The 20,776-nt window shown below is 38.0% G+C and overlaps 1 protein-coding gene across 5 annotated transcripts in view; it reads left to right on the forward strand.

The window, feature by feature from the left end:
- Nucleotides 1–20,776, forward strand: part of LOC132483055 (T-cell surface glycoprotein CD1b-3-like) — a 70,815-nt gene that overhangs the window by 3,596 nt on the left and 46,443 nt on the right. For 4 of the 5 annotated variants that reach the window (XM_060088297.1, XM_060088296.1, XM_060088300.1 and 1 more), the window contains exon 2: nucleotides 2,074–2,200. The exons of the other annotated variant lie outside the window; for it this stretch is intronic. In XM_060088297.1, the coding sequence (XP_059944280.1) occupies nucleotides 2,080–2,200 (121 nt within the window). In that variant the 5' untranslated portion in view covers nucleotides 2,074–2,079. The remainder of the gene's footprint in view (nucleotides 1–2,073; nucleotides 2,201–20,776) is intronic. 5 annotated transcript variants of the gene reach the window in all.

Below are 20,776 nucleotides of genomic sequence, written 5' to 3' on the forward strand. Positions count from 1 at the left end.
AATTGTACTCACCTTTGTATCCCCAGCTTCTGAAGCCATGCTCAATGAATTCAACTTGGTTGTCTCTTTGTAGATTTCTTTTTTTAAAAATTTATCTTTTATCCAATAGCTATTTATTTATTTATTTATTTAATTTATTTTTGGCTGTGTTGGGTCTTAGTCGCAGCACACAGGATCTTTTGTTGTGGCATGCATGCTTCTTGCTAGTTGTGGCAGTCGATTTTCTTTTTCTACTTGTGGCGTGCAAGCTCCAGGGCACCAGGCTCTGTAGTTGTAGCATGCAGGTTCCAGAGCATATGGGCTCTGTAGTTTGCAGCATGCAATGAAACTGAGAAATGAAATTGAGTTATTTGTAGTGAGGTGGATGGACCTAGAGTCTGTCATACAGAGTAAAGTAAGTCAGAAAGAGAAAAATAAATACACATATATATGATACCTCAACCAGACTCCCTGGTTGAGGCGTGCAAGTTCAGTAGTTGTGGCATGTGGGCTTAGTTACCCCGTGGCATGTGGGATCTTAGTTCCCTGACCAGGGATCGAACCCATATCCCCTGCATTGTAAGGTGGATTCTTTACCACTGGACCACCAGGGAAATCCCTGTAGATTTCTTTCTTTTTTTTTAAATATAAATTTGTTCATTTTTAATTTTGGCTGTGTTAGGTCTTCATTGCTGTGCGTGGGCTTTCTCTAGTTGTGGTGAGCGGGGGCTACTCTTTGTTGCAGTGCGTGGGCTTCTCATTGTGGTGGCTTCTCTTGTTGCGGAGCATGGGCTCTAGGTACAGGGGCTTCAGTAGTTGTAGCACGCAGGCTCAGTAGTTGTGGCTCGTGGGCTCTAGAGCGCAGGCTCAGTCGTTGTGACGCACGGGCTTAGTTGCTCCGCAGCATGTGGAATCTTCCCGGACCAGGGCTCAAACCCGTGTCCCCTGCATTGGCAGGCGTATTCTTAACCACTGTGCCACCAGGGAAGCCCGGAAGCCCCCCTGTAGATTCTTCATGTTCTCCCTCTCTTGTTCATACAGGCTCAAGATGGCTGACTTTGGTTATGCGAGCAGTAGGCCTGACCTGAGTGAGTGATGGGTGATTGTGTGTATGAGAGAGAGAGAGAATATTAATGTGTCAGTAGGTTATATTGCACTCAATCTTGCTCCATATGAGAGTTAAAAGTGGATAGTATGTGTCTAATTAGGGTCAGGTGGTGGCAGTAGGAATGATGAGTAGGTTTTGTCAAGCAAAATAAGACTGGGAAAGATTAAGCTTTCAAACAATTTACTTGCTTTTATACACTTCCAGTTTAAAACCCACAAAAACAACCAAATTTGAATATGGTTAATTAAATTGACATCTTAAACTTTAAGGTAGTTTTTATTTTGATTCATGGTATGGAAACTTTAACTTAGTCATTACTTTTGTTTCAAAAAACCATGAGAGAGAGATTTCAGGTCTAAAAGTTGTCATTTGGTTGATGCTCTGGTATATCCACTTTAGAGAATGGGTTAATATCTCACATTAAAGTCTCATTTCAGCCTAGCTTTTAAAAAACTTTTGGTTGTAGAACTTCCAGAATCTTCTTTTAATGTCCTTCAAAGCATGACATATGCAATAAAGCAAGTATTGTGCTTCCCTTAAAAGAATGTGGTTAATAAGAGTTGACAATGAAGGGAGTTGGGTCTCACGGCCCCAACTATTCCTCCAAGATAATGCAAAAACATTACATCACTGTTCTACTCCCTTATGATGCTTGAAAATTTTTTTTTGAAAATTTACTGTACATATTCTTCTTAAAGATAATTCAGTGCAGTTTAAAATGGTGCCTAATTTCCTCAGAAGAAAACTGCTCACTTAAAACAATTAACCACTCTAAAAGGCCCACCTCAGTTGATCTTTCTTCCTACCTGAATAAATTCTTTTTAACAAAAAAAAAAAAAATAGAAAAAAAGAGTTGGAACTTAACAGTTGAAAGTGGACCAAACATCATTTTGGTTTTCTTCCTTTGCTTTGAATTCTTCAGAAGAAAAATCTTGGATTCTCCTAATAACTAATATAATGCCTGTTATTCTTTGTTTTTTTCTCAGGTCTAGATGCAGAATATTTCCAGGGTATACAAGCGTACTGAAACATTACAAGAAAGGTCAATAAGTGTTGCACAGCATCCAAACTGGAAAAAGTTCAGCAACAGGAAGGCAGTGAAAGATAAAGAAGGTACCACCAAGAAAAATGTGTCAGTGATTTCCCCTAAGATGTTCTTGTCCCAAAGAAGCAGTCCCAGGGGAATGGATTTGTATACATATGAGTTTGGGAAGAGCTTCAGTTGGCATGCCATCCTTAGAGAATATACTTGAGGAGAAGTCCTGTGTATGTATATATATATATATATATATATATCCAGTGTGGCAAAGCTTCCTTTAGAGCTTTCATTTCATACAGCACTAGAGTTCTCATTAGTGAAAAAGCCTATAAATATACTGAGTTTGAGAAAAAGTTCAGCCACATTGCACCCTCAATGAGCACTGGAGAAACCTCTACGTGTAATAACAGGGACTGTTTTCATTTGAGTTTCAGATCTCATTGTGTGTCAGAGAACACATTTTTTTTTTAACATCTTTATTGGAGTATAATTGCTTTACATTGTTGTGTTAGTTGCTGTTGTATAACAAAGTGAATCAGCTATATGTATACATATATCCCCATATCCCTGCCCTCTTGCATCTCCCTCCTACCCTCCCTATCCCACCCCTCTAGGTGATCACAAAGCACTGAGCTGATCTCCCTGTGCTATGCGGCTGCTTCCCACTAGCTATCTATTTTACATTTGGTAGTGTATATATGTCCATGCCACTCTTTCACTTTGTCCCAGCTTCCCCTTCCCCTTCCCCGTGTCCTCAAGTCCATTCTCTACGTCTGCATCTTTATTCCTGTCCTGCCCGTAGGTTCTTCAGAACCATATATATATATATATTTTTAAGATTCCACATATATATGTTAGCATACGGTATTTGTTTTTCTCTTTCTGACTTACTTCACTCTGTATGACAGACTCTAGGTCCATCCACCTCACTACAAATAACTCAATGTCGTTTCTTTTTATGGCTGAGTAATATTCCATTGTATATATGTGCCACATCTTCTTTATCCATTCATCTGTCGATGGACACGCAGGTTGCTTCCATGTCCTGGCTATTGTAAATAGAGCTGCAATGAACATTTTTGGTACATGACTGTTTTTAAATTATTGTTTTCTCAGGGTATATGCCCAGTAGTGGGATTGCTGGATCGTATGGTAGTTCTATTTTTAGTTTTTTAAGGAACCTCCATACTGTTCTCCATAGCCGCTGTATCAACTTACATTCCCACCAACAGTGCAAGAGGGTTCTCTTTTCTCCACACCCTCTCCAACATTTATTGTTTGTAGATTGTCTGATGATGGCCATTCTGACTGGTGTGAGGTGATACCTCATTGTAGTTTTGATTTGCATTTCTCAAATGATTAGTGATGTTGAGCATCCTTTCATATATTTGTTGGCAATCTGTATATCTTCTTTGGAGAAATGTCTATTGGGGTCTGCTGCCCATTTTTGTATTGGCTTGTTTGTTTTTTTGATATTGAGCTGCATGAGCTGCTGGTAAATTTTGGAAATTAATCCTTTGTCAGTTGCTTCATTTGCAAATATCTTCCCCTATTCTGAGGGTTGTCTTTTCCTCTTGTTTATGGTTTCCTTTTCTGTGCAAGAGCTTTTAAGTTTCATTAGGTCCCATTTGTTTATTTTTGTGTTTATTTCCATTTCTCTAAGAGGTGGGTCAAAGAGGATCTTGCTGTGATTTATGTCATAGTGTTCTGCCTGTGTTTTCCTCTAAGACTTTTATAGTGTCTTGCCTTACATTTAGGTATTTAATGCACTTTGAGTTTATTTTTGTGTATGGTGTTAGGTAGTGTTCTAATTTCATTCTTTTACATGTGGCTGCCCAGTTTTCCCAGCACCAGTTATTGAAGAGGCTGTCTTTTCTCCACTGTATATTCTTGCCTGCTTTGTCATAGATAAGTTGACCATAGGTGCATGGGTTTATCTCTAGGCTTTCTATCCTGTTCCATTGATGTATATTCCTGTTTTTGTGCCAGTACCATACTGTCTTGATTACTGTAGCTTTGTAGTATAGTCTGAAGTCCGGGAGCCTGATTCCTCCAGCTCCGTTTTTCTTTGGCAAGATTGCTTTGGCTATTCGGGGTCTTTTGTGTTTCCATGCAAATTGTGAAATTTTTTGTTCTAGTTCTGTGAAAAATGCCATTGGTAGCTTGATAGGGATTGCACTGAATCTGTAGATTGCTTTGGGTAGTATAGTCATTTTCACAATGTTGATTCTTCCAATCCAAGAACACGGTATATCTCTCCAAATGTTTGTATCATCTTTAATTTCTTCCATCAGTGTCTTATACTTTTCTGCATACAGGTCTTTTGTTTCTCTAGGTAGGTTTATTCCTAGGTATTTTATTTTGTTTGTTGCAGTGGTAAATGGGAGTGTTTCCTTAATTCCTCTTTCATATTTTGCATCATTAGTGTATAGGAATGCAAGAGATTTCTGTGCATTAATTTTGTATCCTGCTACTTTACCAAATTCATTGATTAGCTCTAGTAGTTTTCTGGTAGCATCTTTAGGATTCTCTATGTATAGTATCATGTCATCTGCAAACAGTGACATCTTTATTTTTTCTTTTCCAAATTGGATTCCTTTTATTTTATTTTTTTTTCTTCTCTGATTGCTATGGCTAAAACTTCCAAAACTATGTTGAATAATAGTGGTGAGAGTGGACAACCTTGTCTTGTTCCTTGTCTTACTGGAAATACTTTGTTTTCCACCATTGGAGGATGATATTGGCTGTGGGTTTGTCATATGTGGCCTTTATTATGTTGAGGTGAGTTCCCTCTATGCCCACTTTCTGGGGGGTTTTATCATAAATACGTTGAATTTTGTCAAAAGCTTTTTCTCCCATCTACTGAGATGACTATATGGTTTTTCTCCTACAATTTGTTAATATGGTGTATCACATTAATTGATTTGCATATATTGAAGAATCCTTGCATTCCTGGAATAAACCCCACTTGATCATGGTGTATGATCCTTTTAATGTGCTGTTGGATTCTGTTTGCTAGTATTTTGCTGAGAGTTTTTGCATCTCTGTTCATCAGTGCTATTGGCCTGTAGTTTTCTTTCTTTGTGACATCTTTGTCTGGTTTTGGTATTAGGGTGATGGTGGCCTCGTAGAATGAGTTTCGGAGTGTTCCTCTCTCTGCTGTATTTTGGGAGAGTTTGAGAGGGATAGGTGTTAGCTCTTCTCTAAACGTTTGATAGAATTCGCCTGTGAAGCCATCTGGTCCTGGGCTTTTGTTTGTTGGAAGCTTTTAAATCACAGTTTCAATTTCAGTGCCTGTGATTGGTTTGTTTATATTTTCTATTTCTTCCTGGTTCAGAGTCAGAAGGTTGTGCTTTTCTAAGAATTTGTCCATTTCTTCCAGGTTGTCCATTTTATTGGCGTATAGGTGCTTGTAGTAATCTCTCACAATCTTTTGTATTTCTGCAATGTCAGTTGTTACTTCTCCATTTTCATTTCTAATTCTATTGATTTGTGTCTTCTCCCTTTTTTTCTTGATGAGTCTGGCTAATGGTATATCAATTTTATTTATGTTCTCAAAGAACCAGGTTTTAGATTTGTTGATCTTTGCTATTGTTTCCTTCGTTTCTTTTTCATTTATTTCTGATCTGATCTTTATCATTTCTCTCCTTCTGCTAAGTTTGGGGTTTTTTTTTTTGTTCTTCTTTCTCTGATTGCTTTAGGTGCAAGGTTAGATTGTTTATTTGAGATGTTTCTTGTTTTTTGAGGTAGGATTGTATTGCTATCAACTTCTCTCTTAGAAATGATTTTACAGCATCCCATAGGTTTTGGGTCATTGTGTTTTCATTGTCTTTTGTCTCTAGGTATTTTTTGATTTCCTCTTTGATTTCTTCAGTGATCTCTTGGTTATTTAGTAGTGTATTGTTTAACCTCCATGTGTTTATATTTTTTTACTGATATTTTCCTGTAATTGATATCTAGTCTCATAGTGTTGTGGTTGAAAAAGATACGTGATACGATTTCAATTTTCTTCATTTTACCATGGCTTGATTTGTGACCCAAGATATGATCTGTCCTGGAGAATGTTCCATGAGCCCTTGAGAAGAAAGTGTATTCTGTTGTTTTTGGATGGAAAGTCCTATAAATATCAATTAAATCCATCTTGTTTTATGTATCAGTTAAAGTTTGTGTTTCCTTATTTATTTTCATTTTGGATGATCTGTCCATTGGTGAAAGTGGGGTGTTAAAGTCCCCTACTATGATTGTATTACTGTCGATTTCTCCTTTTATGGCTGTTAGCATTTGCCTTATGTATTGAGGTGCCCCTATGTTGGGTGCATAAATATTTACAATTGTTATATCTTCTTCTTGGATTGATCCCTTGATCATTATGTAGTGTCCTTCTTTGTCTCTTGTAACACTCTTTATTTTAATGCCTATTTTGTCTGATATGAAAATTGCTAGTCCAGCTTTCTTTTGATTTCCTTTTGCATGGAATATCTTTTTCCATCCCCTCACTTTCAGTCTGTATGTGTCCCAAGTCTAAAGTGTGTTTCTTGTAGACAGCATATATATGGGTCTTGTTTTTGTATCCATGCAGCCAGTCTTTGTCTTTTGGTTGGAGCATTTAATCCTTTTACATTTAAGGTAATTATCGATATGTACATTCCTATAACTATTTTCTTTACTGTTTTGGGTTTGTTATTTTAGGTCTTTTCTGTCTCTTGTGTTTCCTGTCTAGAGAAGTTCCTTTAGCATTTGTTGTAAAGCTGGTTTAGTGGTGCTGAATTCTCTTAGTTTTGCTTGTCTGTAAAGGTTTTAATTTCTCCATTGAATATGAATGAGATCCTTGCTGGGTAGAGTAATCTTGGTTATACGTTTTTCCCTTTCATCACTTTAAATATGTCCTGCCAATCCCCTGTGGCTTGCAGAGTTTCTGCTGAAAGATCAGCTGTTAACCTTATGGGGATTCCCTTGTATGTTATTTATTGCTTTTCCCTTGATGCTTTTAATATTTTTTCTTTGTATTTAATTTTTGATAGTTTGATAAATATGTGTCTTGGCATGCTTCTTCTTGGATTTATCCTGTATGGGACTCTCTGTGCTTCCTGTACTTTTAAAAAAAATTTTTTTTATACAGCCGGTTCTTATTAGTCATCAATTTTATACCCATCAGTGTATACATGTCAATCCCAATCACCCAATTCATCACACCACCACACCCCCCACCCCGGGGCATACCCCCTTGGTATCTATACGTTTGTTCTCTACATCTGTGTCTCAATTTCTGCCCTGCAAACCGGTTCATCTGTACCATTTTTCTAGGTTCCACATAAATGCGTTAATATAAGATATTTGTTTTTCTCTTTCTGACTTACTCACTCTGTATGACAGTCTCTAGATCCATCCACGTCTCAACAAATGACCCAATTTCGTTCCTTTTATGGCTGAGTAATAGTCCATTGTATATATGTACCACAACTTCTTCATGAATTCCTCTGTCAATGGGCATTTAGGTTGCTTCCATGACCTGGCTATTGTAAACAGGGCTGCAGTGAACGTTGGGGTGCATGTGTCTATTTGAATTGCGGTTTTCTCTGGGTATATGCCCAGCAGTGGGCATACTTCTATTTTTAGTTTTTTAAGGAACCTCCATACTGTTCTCCATAGTGGCTGTGTCAGTTTACATTCCCACCAACAGTGCAAGAGGGTTCCCTTTTCTCCACACCCTCTCCAGCATTTGTTGTTTGTAGAATTTCTTATGAAGCCCATTCTAACTGGAGTGAGGTGATACCTCATTGTAATTTTGATTTGCATTTCATAATTAGTGATGTTGAGCAGGTTTTCATGTGCTTCTTGGCCATCTGTATGTCTTCTTTGGAGACATGTCTATTTAGGTCTTCTGCCCATTTTTGGATTGGTTCTTTGTTTTTTTAATATTGAGCTGCATGAGCTCCTTATATATTTTGGAGATTAATCCTTTGTCCATTGATTCGTCTGCAAATATTTTCTCCCAATCTGAGCATTGTCTTTTTGTCTTGTTTATGGTTTCCTTTGCTGTGCAAAAGCTTTGAAGTTTCATTAGGTCCCATTTTTTTTTATTTCCATTACTCTAGGAGGTGGATCAAAAAAGATCTTGCTGTGATTTATGTCAAAGAGTGTTCTTCCTGTGTTTTCCTCTGAGAGTTTTATAGTGCCTGGTCTTACATTTAGGTCTCTAATCCATGTTGAGTTTATTTTTGTGTATGGTGTTAGGAAGTGTTCTAATTTCATTCTTTTACACGTAGCTGTCCAGTTTTCCCAGCATCACTTATTGAAGAGACTGTCTTTTCTCCATTGTATATCCATGCCTCCTTTGTCATAGATTAGTTGACCGTAGGTGCGTGGGTTTATCTCTAGGCTTTCTATCCTGTTCCATTGATCTATATTTGGGGTTTTGTGCCAGTACTATTATTGTTTTGATTACTGTAGGCTTGCAGTATAGTCTGAAGTCAGCAAGTCTGATTCCTCCATCTCTGTATTTTTCCCTCAAGGTTGGTTTGGTATCCGGGGTCTTTTGTGTCTCCGTACAAATTTTAACATTTTTTGTTCTAGTTCTGTAAAAAATGCCACTGCTAATTTGATAGGGATTGCATTGAAACTGTAGATTGCTTTGGGTAATATAGTCATTTTCACAATATTGATTCTTCCAATCGAAGAATATGGTATATCTCTCCATCTGTTTGTGTCATCTTTGATTTCTTTCATCAGTGTCTTATAGTTTTCTGAGTACAGGTCTTTTACCACCTTAGGTAGGTTTATTCCTAGTTATTTTGTTCTTTTTGTTGCAGCAGTGATTGGGATTGTTTCCTTAATTTCTCTTTCTGATCTTTCATTGTTAGTGTATAGGAATGCAAGAGATTTCTGTGCATTAACTTTGTATCCTACAACTTTACCAAATTCATTGATTAGATCTAGTAATTTTCTGGTGGCATCTTTAGGATTCTCTATGTATAGTATCTGGTCATCTGCAAACAGTGACAATTTTACTTCTTCTTTTCCGATTTGTATTCCTTTCTTTCTTTTTGTTCTCTGATTGCCGTGGCTAGGACTTCCAAAACTATGTTGAATAATAGTAGTGAGAGTGGACATTCTTGTCTTGTTCCTGATCTTAGAGGAAATGCTTTCAGTTTTTCACCATTGAGAATGATGTTTGCTGTGGGTTTTGTCATATATGGCCTTTATTTTGTTGAGGTAGGTTCCCTCTATGCCCACTTTCTGGAGAGTTTTTTTCATAACTGGGTGTTGAATTTTGTCAAAAGCTTTTTCTGCATCTATTGAGTTGATCATATGGTTTTTATTCTTCAATTTGTTAATATGGTGTATCAGATTGATTGAATTGCCTATATTGAAGAATCCCTGCATCCCTGGGATAAATCCCATTTGATAATAGTGTATGATCCTTTTTTTTTAATAAAGACTTTTTTTTTTTTTTTTTGACAGTTTTGCTTTATTTATTTATGGCTGTGCTGGGTCTTCGTTTCTGTGCGAGGGCTTTCTCTAGTTGTGGCAAGCGGGGGCCACTCTTCATCGCGGTGCGCGGGCCTCTCTCACTGTCGCGGCCTGTCTTGTTGCGGAGCACAGGCTCCAGATGCGCAGGCTCAGTAGCCGTGGCTCACGGGCCCAGTTGCTCTGCGGCATGTGGGATCTTCCCAGACCAGGGCTCAAACCCGTGTCCCCTGCATTGGCAGGCAGACTCTCAACCACTGCGCCACCAGGGAAGCCCCTGATCCTTTTAATGTGTTGTTGGATTCTGTTTGCTCGTATTTTGTTGAGGATTTTTGCATCTATATTCATCAGTGATATTGGTCTGTAATTTTCTTTTTTTGTAGTATCTTTGTCTGGTTTTGGTATCAGGGTGATGGTGGACTCATAGAATGAGCTTGGGAGTGTTCCTTCCTATGCAGTTTTTTGGAAGAGTTTGAGAAGGATGGGTGTTAGCTCTTCTCTAAATGTTTGATAGAATGCACCTTTGAAGCCATCTGGCCCTGGACTTTTGTTTATTGGAAGATTTTTAATCACAGTTTCAATTTCCCTACTTGTGATTGGTCTGTTCATATTTTCTGTTTCTTCCTGGTTCAGTCTTGGAAGGTTATATACCTTTGTAAGAATTTGTCCATTTTTTCCAGGTTGCCCATTTTATTAGCATAGAGTTGCTTGTAGTAGTCTCTTAGGATGCTTTGTATTTCTGTGGTGTTCGTTATAACTTCTCCTTTTTCATTTCTAATTTTATTGATATGAGTCCTCTCCCTCTTTTCCTTAATGAGTCTGGCTAAAGGTTTATCAATTTTGTTTATCTTCTCAAAGACTCAGCTTTTAGTTTTATTGATCTTTGCTATTGTTTTCTTTGGTTCTATTAAATTTATTTCTTCTCTGATCTTTATGATTTCTTTCCTTCTACTAACTTTGGGTATTATTTGTTGTTCTTTCTCTATTTCTTTTAGGTGTAAGGTTAGATTGTTTATTTGAGATTTTTCTTGTTTCTTGAAGTAGGATTTTATTGCTTACAAACTTCCCTCTTAGCACTGATTTTGCTGCATCCCATAGGTTTTGGATCATTGTGAGTTTGTTGTCATTTGTCTCTACGTATTTTTTGATTTCCTCTTTGATTTCTTCAGTGATCTCTTGGTTATTTAGTAACGTATTGTTTAGCCTCCATGTGTTTGTGTTTTTTACATTTTTTCCCTGTAATTGATTTCTAATCTCATAGCACTGTGGTCGGAAAAGGTGCTTGACATGATTTCAATTTTCTTAAAATTACTGAGACTTTATTTCTGACCCAAGATGTGATCTATCCTGGAGAATGTTCCGTGTGCACTTGAGAAGAAAGTGTAATCTGCTGTTTTTGGATGGAATGTCCTATAAATATCTATTAAATCTATCCCATCTATTGTGTCATTTAAAGCTTCTGTTTCCTTATTAATTTTCTGTCTGTATGATATGTCCACTGGTGTAAGTGAGGTGTTAAAATTTCCCCACTATTATTGTGTTACTGTTGATTTCCTCTTTTATAGCTGTTAGCACTTGCCTTATGTATTGAGGTGCTCCTATGTTGGGTGCATATATATTTATAATTGTTATATCTTCTTCTTGGATTGCTCCCTTGATCATTATGTAGTGTCCTTCCTTGTTTCTTGTAACATTCTTTATTTTAAAGTCTACTTTACCTGATATGAGTATGGCTACTCCAGCTTTCTTTTGATTTCCATTTGCATTGAATATCTTTTTCCATCCCCTCACTTTCAGTCTGTATGTGTCCCTAGGTTCTGAAGTGGATCTCTTGTAGGGAGCATATGTATGGGTCTTGTTTTCATATCCATTCAGCGAGCCTTTGTCTTTTGGTTGAAGCACTTAATCCATTCACGTTTAAGGTAATTATCAATATGTATATTCATATTACCATTTTCTTAATTGTTATGTGTTTGTTTTCGTAGGTCCTTGTCTTCTCTTGTGTTTCCCACTTAGAGAAGTTCCTTTAGTATTTGTTATAGAGCTGGTTTGGTGGTATTAAATTATCTTAGCTTTTGCTTGTCTGTAAAGGTTTTGATTTCTCTGTCGAATCTGAATGAGATCCTTGCCAGGTAGAGTAATCTTGGTTGTTGGTTCTCCACTTTCATCACTTTAAATGTATCATGCCACTCCCTTCTTGCTTGTAAAGTGTCTGCTGAGAAATCAGCTGTTAACCTTATGGGAGTTCCCTTGTACGTTATTTGTTGTTTTTCCCTTGTTACTTTCAATAATTTTTCTTTGCCTTTAATTTTTGTCAGTTTGATTACTATGTGCCTCAGCATGTTTCTCCTTGGGTTTATCCTGCCTGGGACTCTGTGTTCTTCCTGGACTTGGGTGGCTATTTCCTTTCCCATGTTAGGGAAATTTTCGACTGTAATCTCTCTAAATATTTTGTTGGGTCCTTCCTTTCTCTCTGTCTTCTCCTTCTGGGACCCCTATGATGCAAATTTTGTTGCGTTTAATATTGAGACCTCTCAGGCTGCCTTCATTTCTTTTCATTCTTTTTTCTTAATGTGCTCTGTGGCAGTGAATTCCACCATTCTGTCTTCCAGGTCACTTATCCATTCTTCTGCCTGAGTTATTCTGCTATTGATTCCTTCTAGTGTAGTTTTCATTTCAGTTGTTGTATTGTTCATCTCTGTTTGTTCTTTAATTCTTCTAAATGTTTGTTCTGTAATTATTCTAGGTCTTTGTTAAACATTTCTTGTATCTTCTGCATCTTTGCCTCCATTGTTTTTCTGAAGTTCTGCATCATCTTTACTATAATTATTCTGAATTTTTTTGGGAAGGTTTCCTATCTCCACTTAATTTAATTGCTTTTCTGGGATTTTCTCTTGTTCCTTCATCTGGTACCTAGCCCTCTGCCTTTTCATCTTGTCTGTCTTTCTGTGAATGTGGATTTTGTTCCACAGGCTGCAGAATTGTAGTACTTGGTGCTTCTGCTGTCTGCCCTCTGGTGGCTGAGGCTATCTAAGAGGCTTGTGTAAGCTTCCTGATGGGAGAGACTGGTGGTGGGTAGAGCTGGGCGTTGCTCCGGTGGGCAGAGCTCAGTAAAACTTTAATCCACTTGTCTGCTGATGGGTCAGGCTGGGTTCCCTCCCTGTTGGTTGTGTGGCCTGAGGCAACCCAACACTGGAGCCTACCTGGCTCTTTGGTTGGGCTTATGGTGGACTCTGGGAGGGCTCATGCCAAGGAGTACTTCCCAGAACTTCTGCTACCAGTGTCCTTGTCCCCACAATGAGCCACAGCCACCCCCCCCTCCACAGGAGACCCTCCAACACTAGCAGGTAGGTCTGGTTCAGTCTCCTATGGGGTCACTGCTCCTTCCCCCAGGTCCTAATGTGCACACTACTTTGCCTGTGCCCTCCAACAGTAGAGTCTCTGTTTTCCTCAGTCCTGTCGAAGTCCTGCATTCAAATCCTGCTAGCCTTCAACGTCTGATTCTCTGGGAATTCCTCCTCCTTTTGCCGGAACTCCAGGTTGGGAAGCCTGACATGGGGCTCAGAACCTTCACTCCAGTGGGTGGACTTCTGTGGTATAAGTGTTCTCAAGTTTGTGAGTCACCCACCCAGCAGTTATGGGATTTGATTTTGCTGTGATTGAGCCCCTCCTACCGTCTCATTGCAGATTCTTCTTTGTCTTTGGATGTGGGGTATCTTTTTTGGTGAGTTCCAGTGTCTTCCTGTCAATGATTTTTCAGCAGTTAGTTGTGAATCCAGTGCTCTCGCAAGAGGGAGTGAGTGCACATCCTTCTACTCCGTCATCTTGAACCTAGTGGAGTTAGATATATCTTAACTTTTGTGAATTGTAACTGCAGAGAATATGTCCCATCTGTGTTCTATTTTTACAGTAGGAGCTCCTAGGCTCAAGATAGAAAAATGCTGTCTTAGAGCCCACACTGAGTTTTAACATAACTACATCCTTTTCTTCTTTCTTTTCCTTTTACCCAGCAGGAGATAACTGTGGGAAGAACCAGATCAGTTATAGACAAAATAAAGAAACTGTAATTTTCTTTGCAATTTGGCTACAATTTAAGCACAATAAGCAATTTTCTGGCTAGGATATGAAAGGATGTAGAAAATCTTTGTTCCCATGGTAACACCAAAAATTTAGATACTATAAAACTTGTACTTATGTATGAAACTATTGAAGAGAAGTGGATGTAAGAAAATCCCAGATGGACTGATTTTCAGAGAGAGGACCTCTTTATACATGACTATTAAAAATGACAGTGTCTAGAGGCAGCGTCGGAGAAGAAAGCCTGCCAAGACTGAGGTAGATGAAAGATTAACAATAGTGGGAACAGGTTGGAGAGCCTGGAGTCTAGAAGACTCAAATGCAGCAATATTTACTTGGACTAACAATTTTCCCTGGCTTACCACTCGTGTTTTGCTGAGTAAAGGGCAGTGATTGTGGACCTAGTCTAGAGAATACATGAGACTAGATGATATACTCTAGTCTCATGTATTCACAAGGTGCCTAGTAAAAAGGGCTCTTCTGCCATGGATTCCAAAGATGAAACTGAGTTCCAACTCCCATCAGATCCCAGGGTTAAACATTGATAAGATCAAAGAAATTGGACTTAGGCAGGAACAGCTGTGGCACTGGGAGGAAGGCTAACCAGAGATGAAGTCAATATTAAAAATTGTTGCCTTAGGCCAAGATTAACTTGATACATGGTGATATCTGAATAAACACATTTTCACTTTAGTAGCCACATATTGGAATGAGATTGCACATTCTTGAAAATAAATATTAAGCAAAAGAGTTGTATAATTAAATCTCCACTGCTATCTATAAACAATGTCCAATATATTATAAAGCACTGTGAAATATGTGATGAAAATGGAACACATAAAAAGAAACCAAAGAAACATATCCACAGAAATGCAGATACTGGAATTAGCAGAAAAAAAGCTTAAAACTAGTATTATAAATATATTTGGCTTGTGTCACTGGCTTGGGCTAGCTCTGTCCCTCAAGTAAAGATCACTGCTCCTCTCAAATTGACTGACTCTGTATGGCTCTTTCTCATTCCAAGTTCCAGTAACAACCCCCTCTCCTTGGTCATTAATGCATTTTGTTAGAAATAATGGCTACCAAAAAAAAAAAACCCTCACAAAAGCAAAACCTTTACAGGTAAATTTTTTAAAAAAATTTATTTTATTTAATTTCTTTTTGGCTGCATTGGGTCTTCGTTGTTGTGCACAGGCTTTCTCTAGTTGCGGCGAGTGGGGGCTACTCTTCATTGTGGTGTGCGGGCTTCTCATTGCAGTGGCTTCTCTTGTTGTGGAGCATGGGCTCTAGGCACGTGGGCTTCAGTAGTTGTGGCATACAGGCTCAATAGTTGTGGCACGCGGGCTCTACAGCTGAGGCTCAATAGTTGTGGCTCATTGGCTTAGTTGCTCTGCAGCATGTGGGATCTTCCTGAACGAGGGCTTGAACCCATGTCCCCTGCATTGGCAGGCGGATTCTTAACCACTGCACCACAAGGGAAGCCCCCTTTACAGGTAAAATTTAACAACTGACTTCTCAATTAGTTTTTACCACATATAATTTTTTCATATGAAAAAAAATTGATCCCAATGAGTATACTGTTAATAAAAATATAAAGTTGGGAAACAATAATTTATTTAATTGTGGTTTTAGAATAATGAAATTAAATTGGCTTAATGGAATTTACTTGGTATACTTTCTCATAGATATTTTAATTTGAAGGTTTAAGTAGAGCAACTCCCAAAAGCTGGAGGAAATAAGATTTTTAGACTACAAATGCAACGTAGAGATCTCATTTAAGACTGACTGTAACTATGGGAAAAATATGGAGGAAGTAACTCAGAGTCAGATAAAATCCTACACTTACAGCAGTCTTATTACAAAGTTCCCCACATTAATGTAGTTTACTTACAAGGTACCAAATGAGTTTGCCTGCTCTTCTTAAAGTGGTGGGTTAAGATGTGTCCCAACAGATGAACAGCTCTTACTGCAGGTGACTGTCCACATCAGGCACTGGGTTTTTGATTCAGAATGGAGGGAAGCTTAGCTACATAGAATTTTCAGAAGAATTTCATTTTAGACACCTGAGAAGCTGTAACTTGATGCTTGTGAATGTCTATATTTCACCACTAGATGTCACCGGGAGATAAGCAGTTACTGACCAGACTGTAGCTTATTGGAAGTTTTCTTACAAAAAAAATTGATCGATTTTGTGAATATATTTTTTATTTGTTTGCTCATAAAAACCTGGTAGTATCAGACACCTCTTATGTCCTGCGTCACATCTTCTAGCCCTCTATTTTTTCCCCAGCCATTGCTAAGGCAACTGGTTAGAGAGCCTAACTTAATCTGCACTGGGTATCTTACATTTTTGCGCTAAGGCTTTTCTCATGATGTGGTTGGAACACCTGTGAGCAACTGCCTATCATGTTTGGATGCTCAAAACTGCACGTGTGTGGGAATTAACACTCCTCGGGGCAATCCTTGACGCTTAGGGGACAGGGATCATGGATATGTGCTCCCCTCATCTGCCTCAGGCTGATAACACTGAGCCACAATCTGCGGGATTCATCAGAGAGTTCCAGTGGGATCAGATCCTAGTTTTCCATAGTGGTGGCCAATCTGATAACACACCATTTTACTGGCTTTCTATCCTTTCCTGTTTTACTGAGTGTCCCACTCCTAATACCTGGCATCATGCCCCTAAATAAAGTCTTACCTATAAAGCTCCCTTTGTCATTGCAGTGTACTTTGACTTTCTCTCCTTTCCTATTTTAGATCTGCTTTCCTGAAGGGACATAAGCACAATCCACTACCCTGATAAAGAATATTTTCAGCCCCCAGAAATCTCCCTCTTGGTTCCACTTCCCAGTTAACATCTTTTAAGGACAAGAAATACTCTGATCTCCATGTCCAGAGTTTAGTTTTGATTCTGTTTTTGAACTTCATGTTACTAGAATCATACAGTAAGACTTATTTTGTGTCTGCCTTCTCTCACTCAACATTATTTTTGTGATTTTATTCATGTTGTGGCATGCAGCAGTAATTTATTATTTTTCATTGCTGGGTAGTATACTATTGTGTGAATATACCAAAATTTATTCATTCTACTGTGGATAGACATTCAAATTATTTCCAGATTTTAGGTGTGTTGGACAATGCAGTTTTGAACATTTTTGTACATGTTTTTTTTGTGAACATAAACACTCATTTCTCTTTGAATATACATGTAAATGAAATCCTGGGTCACAGGTTATATATAATTTTTACATTCAATAAATACTGACAAGCAGGTTTTCATAGTGTTTATACCAATCTACCTTCCATCGTATCCACATCCTAATTCATATTTGATATATTAACCCTTTTAATTTTAACCCTTCTGGCGTGGGTGTAGATCATCCAATTGTTACTTTGGTTCATGTTTCCCTGTTGACTAATTGTACTTAACATATTTTCATATGCCTTTGAGCTATTTATATACACTCTTTTGTGAAGTACCAGTTTAAGGTTTTAGCTATTTGTGTGTGTGTGTGTGTGTGTGTGTGTGTGTGTGTGTGTCTGTGGTGAGGAGGGGATTCAGTCTTTTAATTGTTAGTTTGAAGTTCTTTATAATTTCTGTATACAAATCCTTTGTTGGATATGCATTGTGATATCTTCTACAAGTCTTGGTTTACTCTTCACTCTCTTAAAGTTGTATTTTGATGAAAAGGATTTCTTGTTAATGGGATACAGTTTATTGACATTTTTCTTTATGACTCTTTTATTCTACTCTTGTAATTTATTTACCCCTACCCCAAGGTCATGAGATATTCTCCTTAATCTATTGTTCTCAAACTCGAGTGGACATCAGAATCATCTGGAAGGCTTTTTAAAGTGTATCTTGTTGGGACCCACCTCCAGAGTTTCTAATTCTTTAGGTCAGGGAAGAGGCCCAAGAATTTGCATTTCTTATGACTTCCAAATGATGCAGATTCTTCTAGTCTGAGGATCCCACTTTGCAAGCCTCTGTACAATTTTATCTTTGAGAAGCTTAACTACTTTACTTCTTACATTTATATCTATAATATACCTGGATTTGATTTTTGTGTACGGTGTGAAATAGGGGTAAAATTGTATTTTTTCAATGTTAGTTAATTGATTAATAATACTGATACGCAGTACCAATTGTGTTGTAATTTCAGTGTCTATATGTAAGTATATGGGTCTGTTTCTGGACTCCTTTTTCTGATCCTTTCTTCTGTAAGTCTATCCTTGCACCAATGCAATGTAGTAAAGTAATCTTATTTACTCTAGGTTTATACTAAATCTTGATAACCACTAGAGTGACTCTTCCTACTTTTCTTCTTTAAGCACATCTTGTGAAAGAAGAGGAAAAATATAATGTTGATTTTTGGGCTTAATAAAGAAAAGTTAGACTTATTTCTACATGTTAAAAACCAGAGATGTCTATTTAAGTGTAAATACTGGGGCGACAATTATTAATAAGAAAACAATACAGAATTATAGACTTTTTGGAAGTTAGAGGTTACTTGCATAAGCCATAGCAACAGTCTCTGAAGTCTAGACATCTATAGGACACCTCTGTTAAAAAAACAAATTTGAAAGTCAGTAAGACTTTGAAAAGTGAAAGAGGTAAAGTGAAGAAGATTTCGAAAGTGAATATATCCTGTGTTATGGGCTGAATTGTGTCTCCCTAAAATTTATATGTTGGAGCCCTAATGCCCGGCATCTCAGAATGCAGCTGTATTTGGAGAGAGGGCCTTTGGAAAGGTAATTAAGTTAAGATGAGGCTGCTAGGGTGGCCCCTAATCTAATGTGAGTGGTATCCTTATAAGAAGAGGAAATTCATACACACAAAGAGTCAAGAGGATGTTCATGCACAGAGGAAAGATGGTCTGAGGACATTGTTGTGAGAAGATGGCCATCTACAATGAAGAGAGAGACCTCAGGAGAAACCAAACCTGCTGACACCTTGATCTTGGACTTCTGGCCTCTAGAACACTGAGAAATAAATTTTTGTTGTTTGAGTCACCCAGTCTGTGGTAGTTGTTATGGCAACACTAGCCAACTAATACATCCGGTGTTGGCAAAATTTCTTTTAGGTGATTAGCCATTAAGCAAGGTAGACAAGTAAACAAGCATATAACGACCATAGCAGGATAATAATTAAACTTTTAGGCAGCATTTTCAGAACATATGAGGGAAAATAAAAATCTTCTTAAAATAGTTTTCGTAGAGGATGCTCTTAAGGAGAATTCTTGAGTAAACATATAGCAAAGAATGGTTTCACCTACTTTCTATCTGATTATGTGTCCCTACAAAATAAACTGGGAAAAAACGATATTAAATGTAATTGGCACGAGAAGAGGCACCTAATAGGTGTGTTGACTATTATCCTTCTTATGTAGTGATTCTGAAACAGGTAAGAACCATTAAGCAGCATGGCCAAGGAAATGTTCTCTGACTGTCCAAGATTCTCATCAGCTTCTTATGGAAGAGTTAAAGTTGATATCTAACACACAAGGTGTTATATGGGTGCTCATTATGTAGGTTCAACCTTCTTGATATCTTCATCAATTTCTGAATTAAAAACCACTTGAAATATTCCCATGGATATATAGTCTCACTGCCTCAGTCCTATATGATTATTGAAGCCAATATTTGGGGCTCTGAGTGAGCAAGGCCATGTAAGCAGTACAAATATAGATAAAGTGGATTTAATGAGGCTCATTCCACCCCTGTACTTTCTCTCACAGTAGAATCATCAACCTCTACATTTATGGTTGGTTCACAACACTCTAGATTTATGGTTGGTTTACATGTTTCTTTTTCTAGAGTGTGAGCTTCTGTCTTCTACACTTTCTCATCTTAGTGTTCAGCATGTCCCTTGGTATTTATTAAATATTGATTAAATTATTAAGAAAAAACTGAAATCTAAGAGAAAGGAACTTTGCTTTAAATTGATTTATATTCTAAGTTACCTACATCTCTGAGCTGTTTTCTTCACTATAAAAAATTAAGATTATTTTTCAAGTCATTAATTTGAAGCTTTTGTTTTTAATGAATCTAAAGATTTATGCCTATTATTAATTCTGGAAAATTCCCAGCCATTACTTCTTCAAATATTTCCTCTTCTCATTATGTGTTTTGCCTCCTAATGAAATTTCTATTGGGCTTATATTGGATTTCATATTAGTCTTCATATCTCTTAACTTCTTTTTTTCATATTCAAGTCTTTAGTGCTTTAGTGCTGTAGTGCATTGTAGGAAATTCTTCAGATATCCCAATCTAGATATATTTTAAAATTGCTTTCTCTCTCTCTTTTTTTTTTTTTTTTGGCTGTGTTGGGTCTTTGTTGCTGTGCATGGGCTTTCTCTAGTTGTGGCAAACGGGGGCTACTTCTCATTGCAGTGGCTTCTCTTGTTGTGGAGCCTGGGCTCTAGGCGTACAGGCTTCAGTAGTTGTGGCTCACGGGCTCTAGAGCACAGGCTCAGTAGTTGTGGTACATGGGATTAGTTGCTCTGCAGCATGTGGGATCTTTCCAGACCAGGGATCGAACCTGTGTCCTCTGCATTGGTAGGCAGATTCTTAACCACTGCACAGCATGGGAAGTCCAAAATTGCTTTCTCTTTTTGTTGCTTAATCCATGCATTGAGTTTTGTTTTTTTTTTTTTTTTTGCAGTACGCGGGCCTCTCACTGCTGTGGCCTTGACCGTTGCGGAGCACAGGCTCCAGACGCACAGGCTCAGCGGCCATGGCTCATGGGCCCAGCCGCTCCGTGGCATGTGGGATCTTCCCGGACCAGGGCACTAACCCGTGTCCCCTGCATCGGCAGGCGGACTCTCAACCACTGCACCACCAGGGAAGCCCCATGCACTGAGTTTTTAATTAAAGTGTTCAGAATATTTATTTCTGGAGGCTTAATCTACCTGGTAGTTGTTGATAATGTCTCTTTCTCTTCTGGTGTTATTCCTTTTATATCTTTAAGCTTTTAAAATAGAATTTCCTCTATGTGTGATTTCTTGAGGGATTTAACCTGTTCTTTGTTTTTTTGCCTACTGTCCTTCATGATGGAATATTTCTTTCTGTGTTCTCTAATTTTGGATTGTGGCCTCGTGTTAGGA

This window comes from Mesoplodon densirostris, chromosome 2 (genome assembly GCF_025265405.1).
Source record: "Mesoplodon densirostris isolate mMesDen1 chromosome 2, mMesDen1 primary haplotype, whole genome shotgun sequence".
Classification (NCBI taxonomy): domain Eukaryota; kingdom Metazoa; phylum Chordata; class Mammalia; order Artiodactyla; family Ziphiidae; genus Mesoplodon; species Mesoplodon densirostris.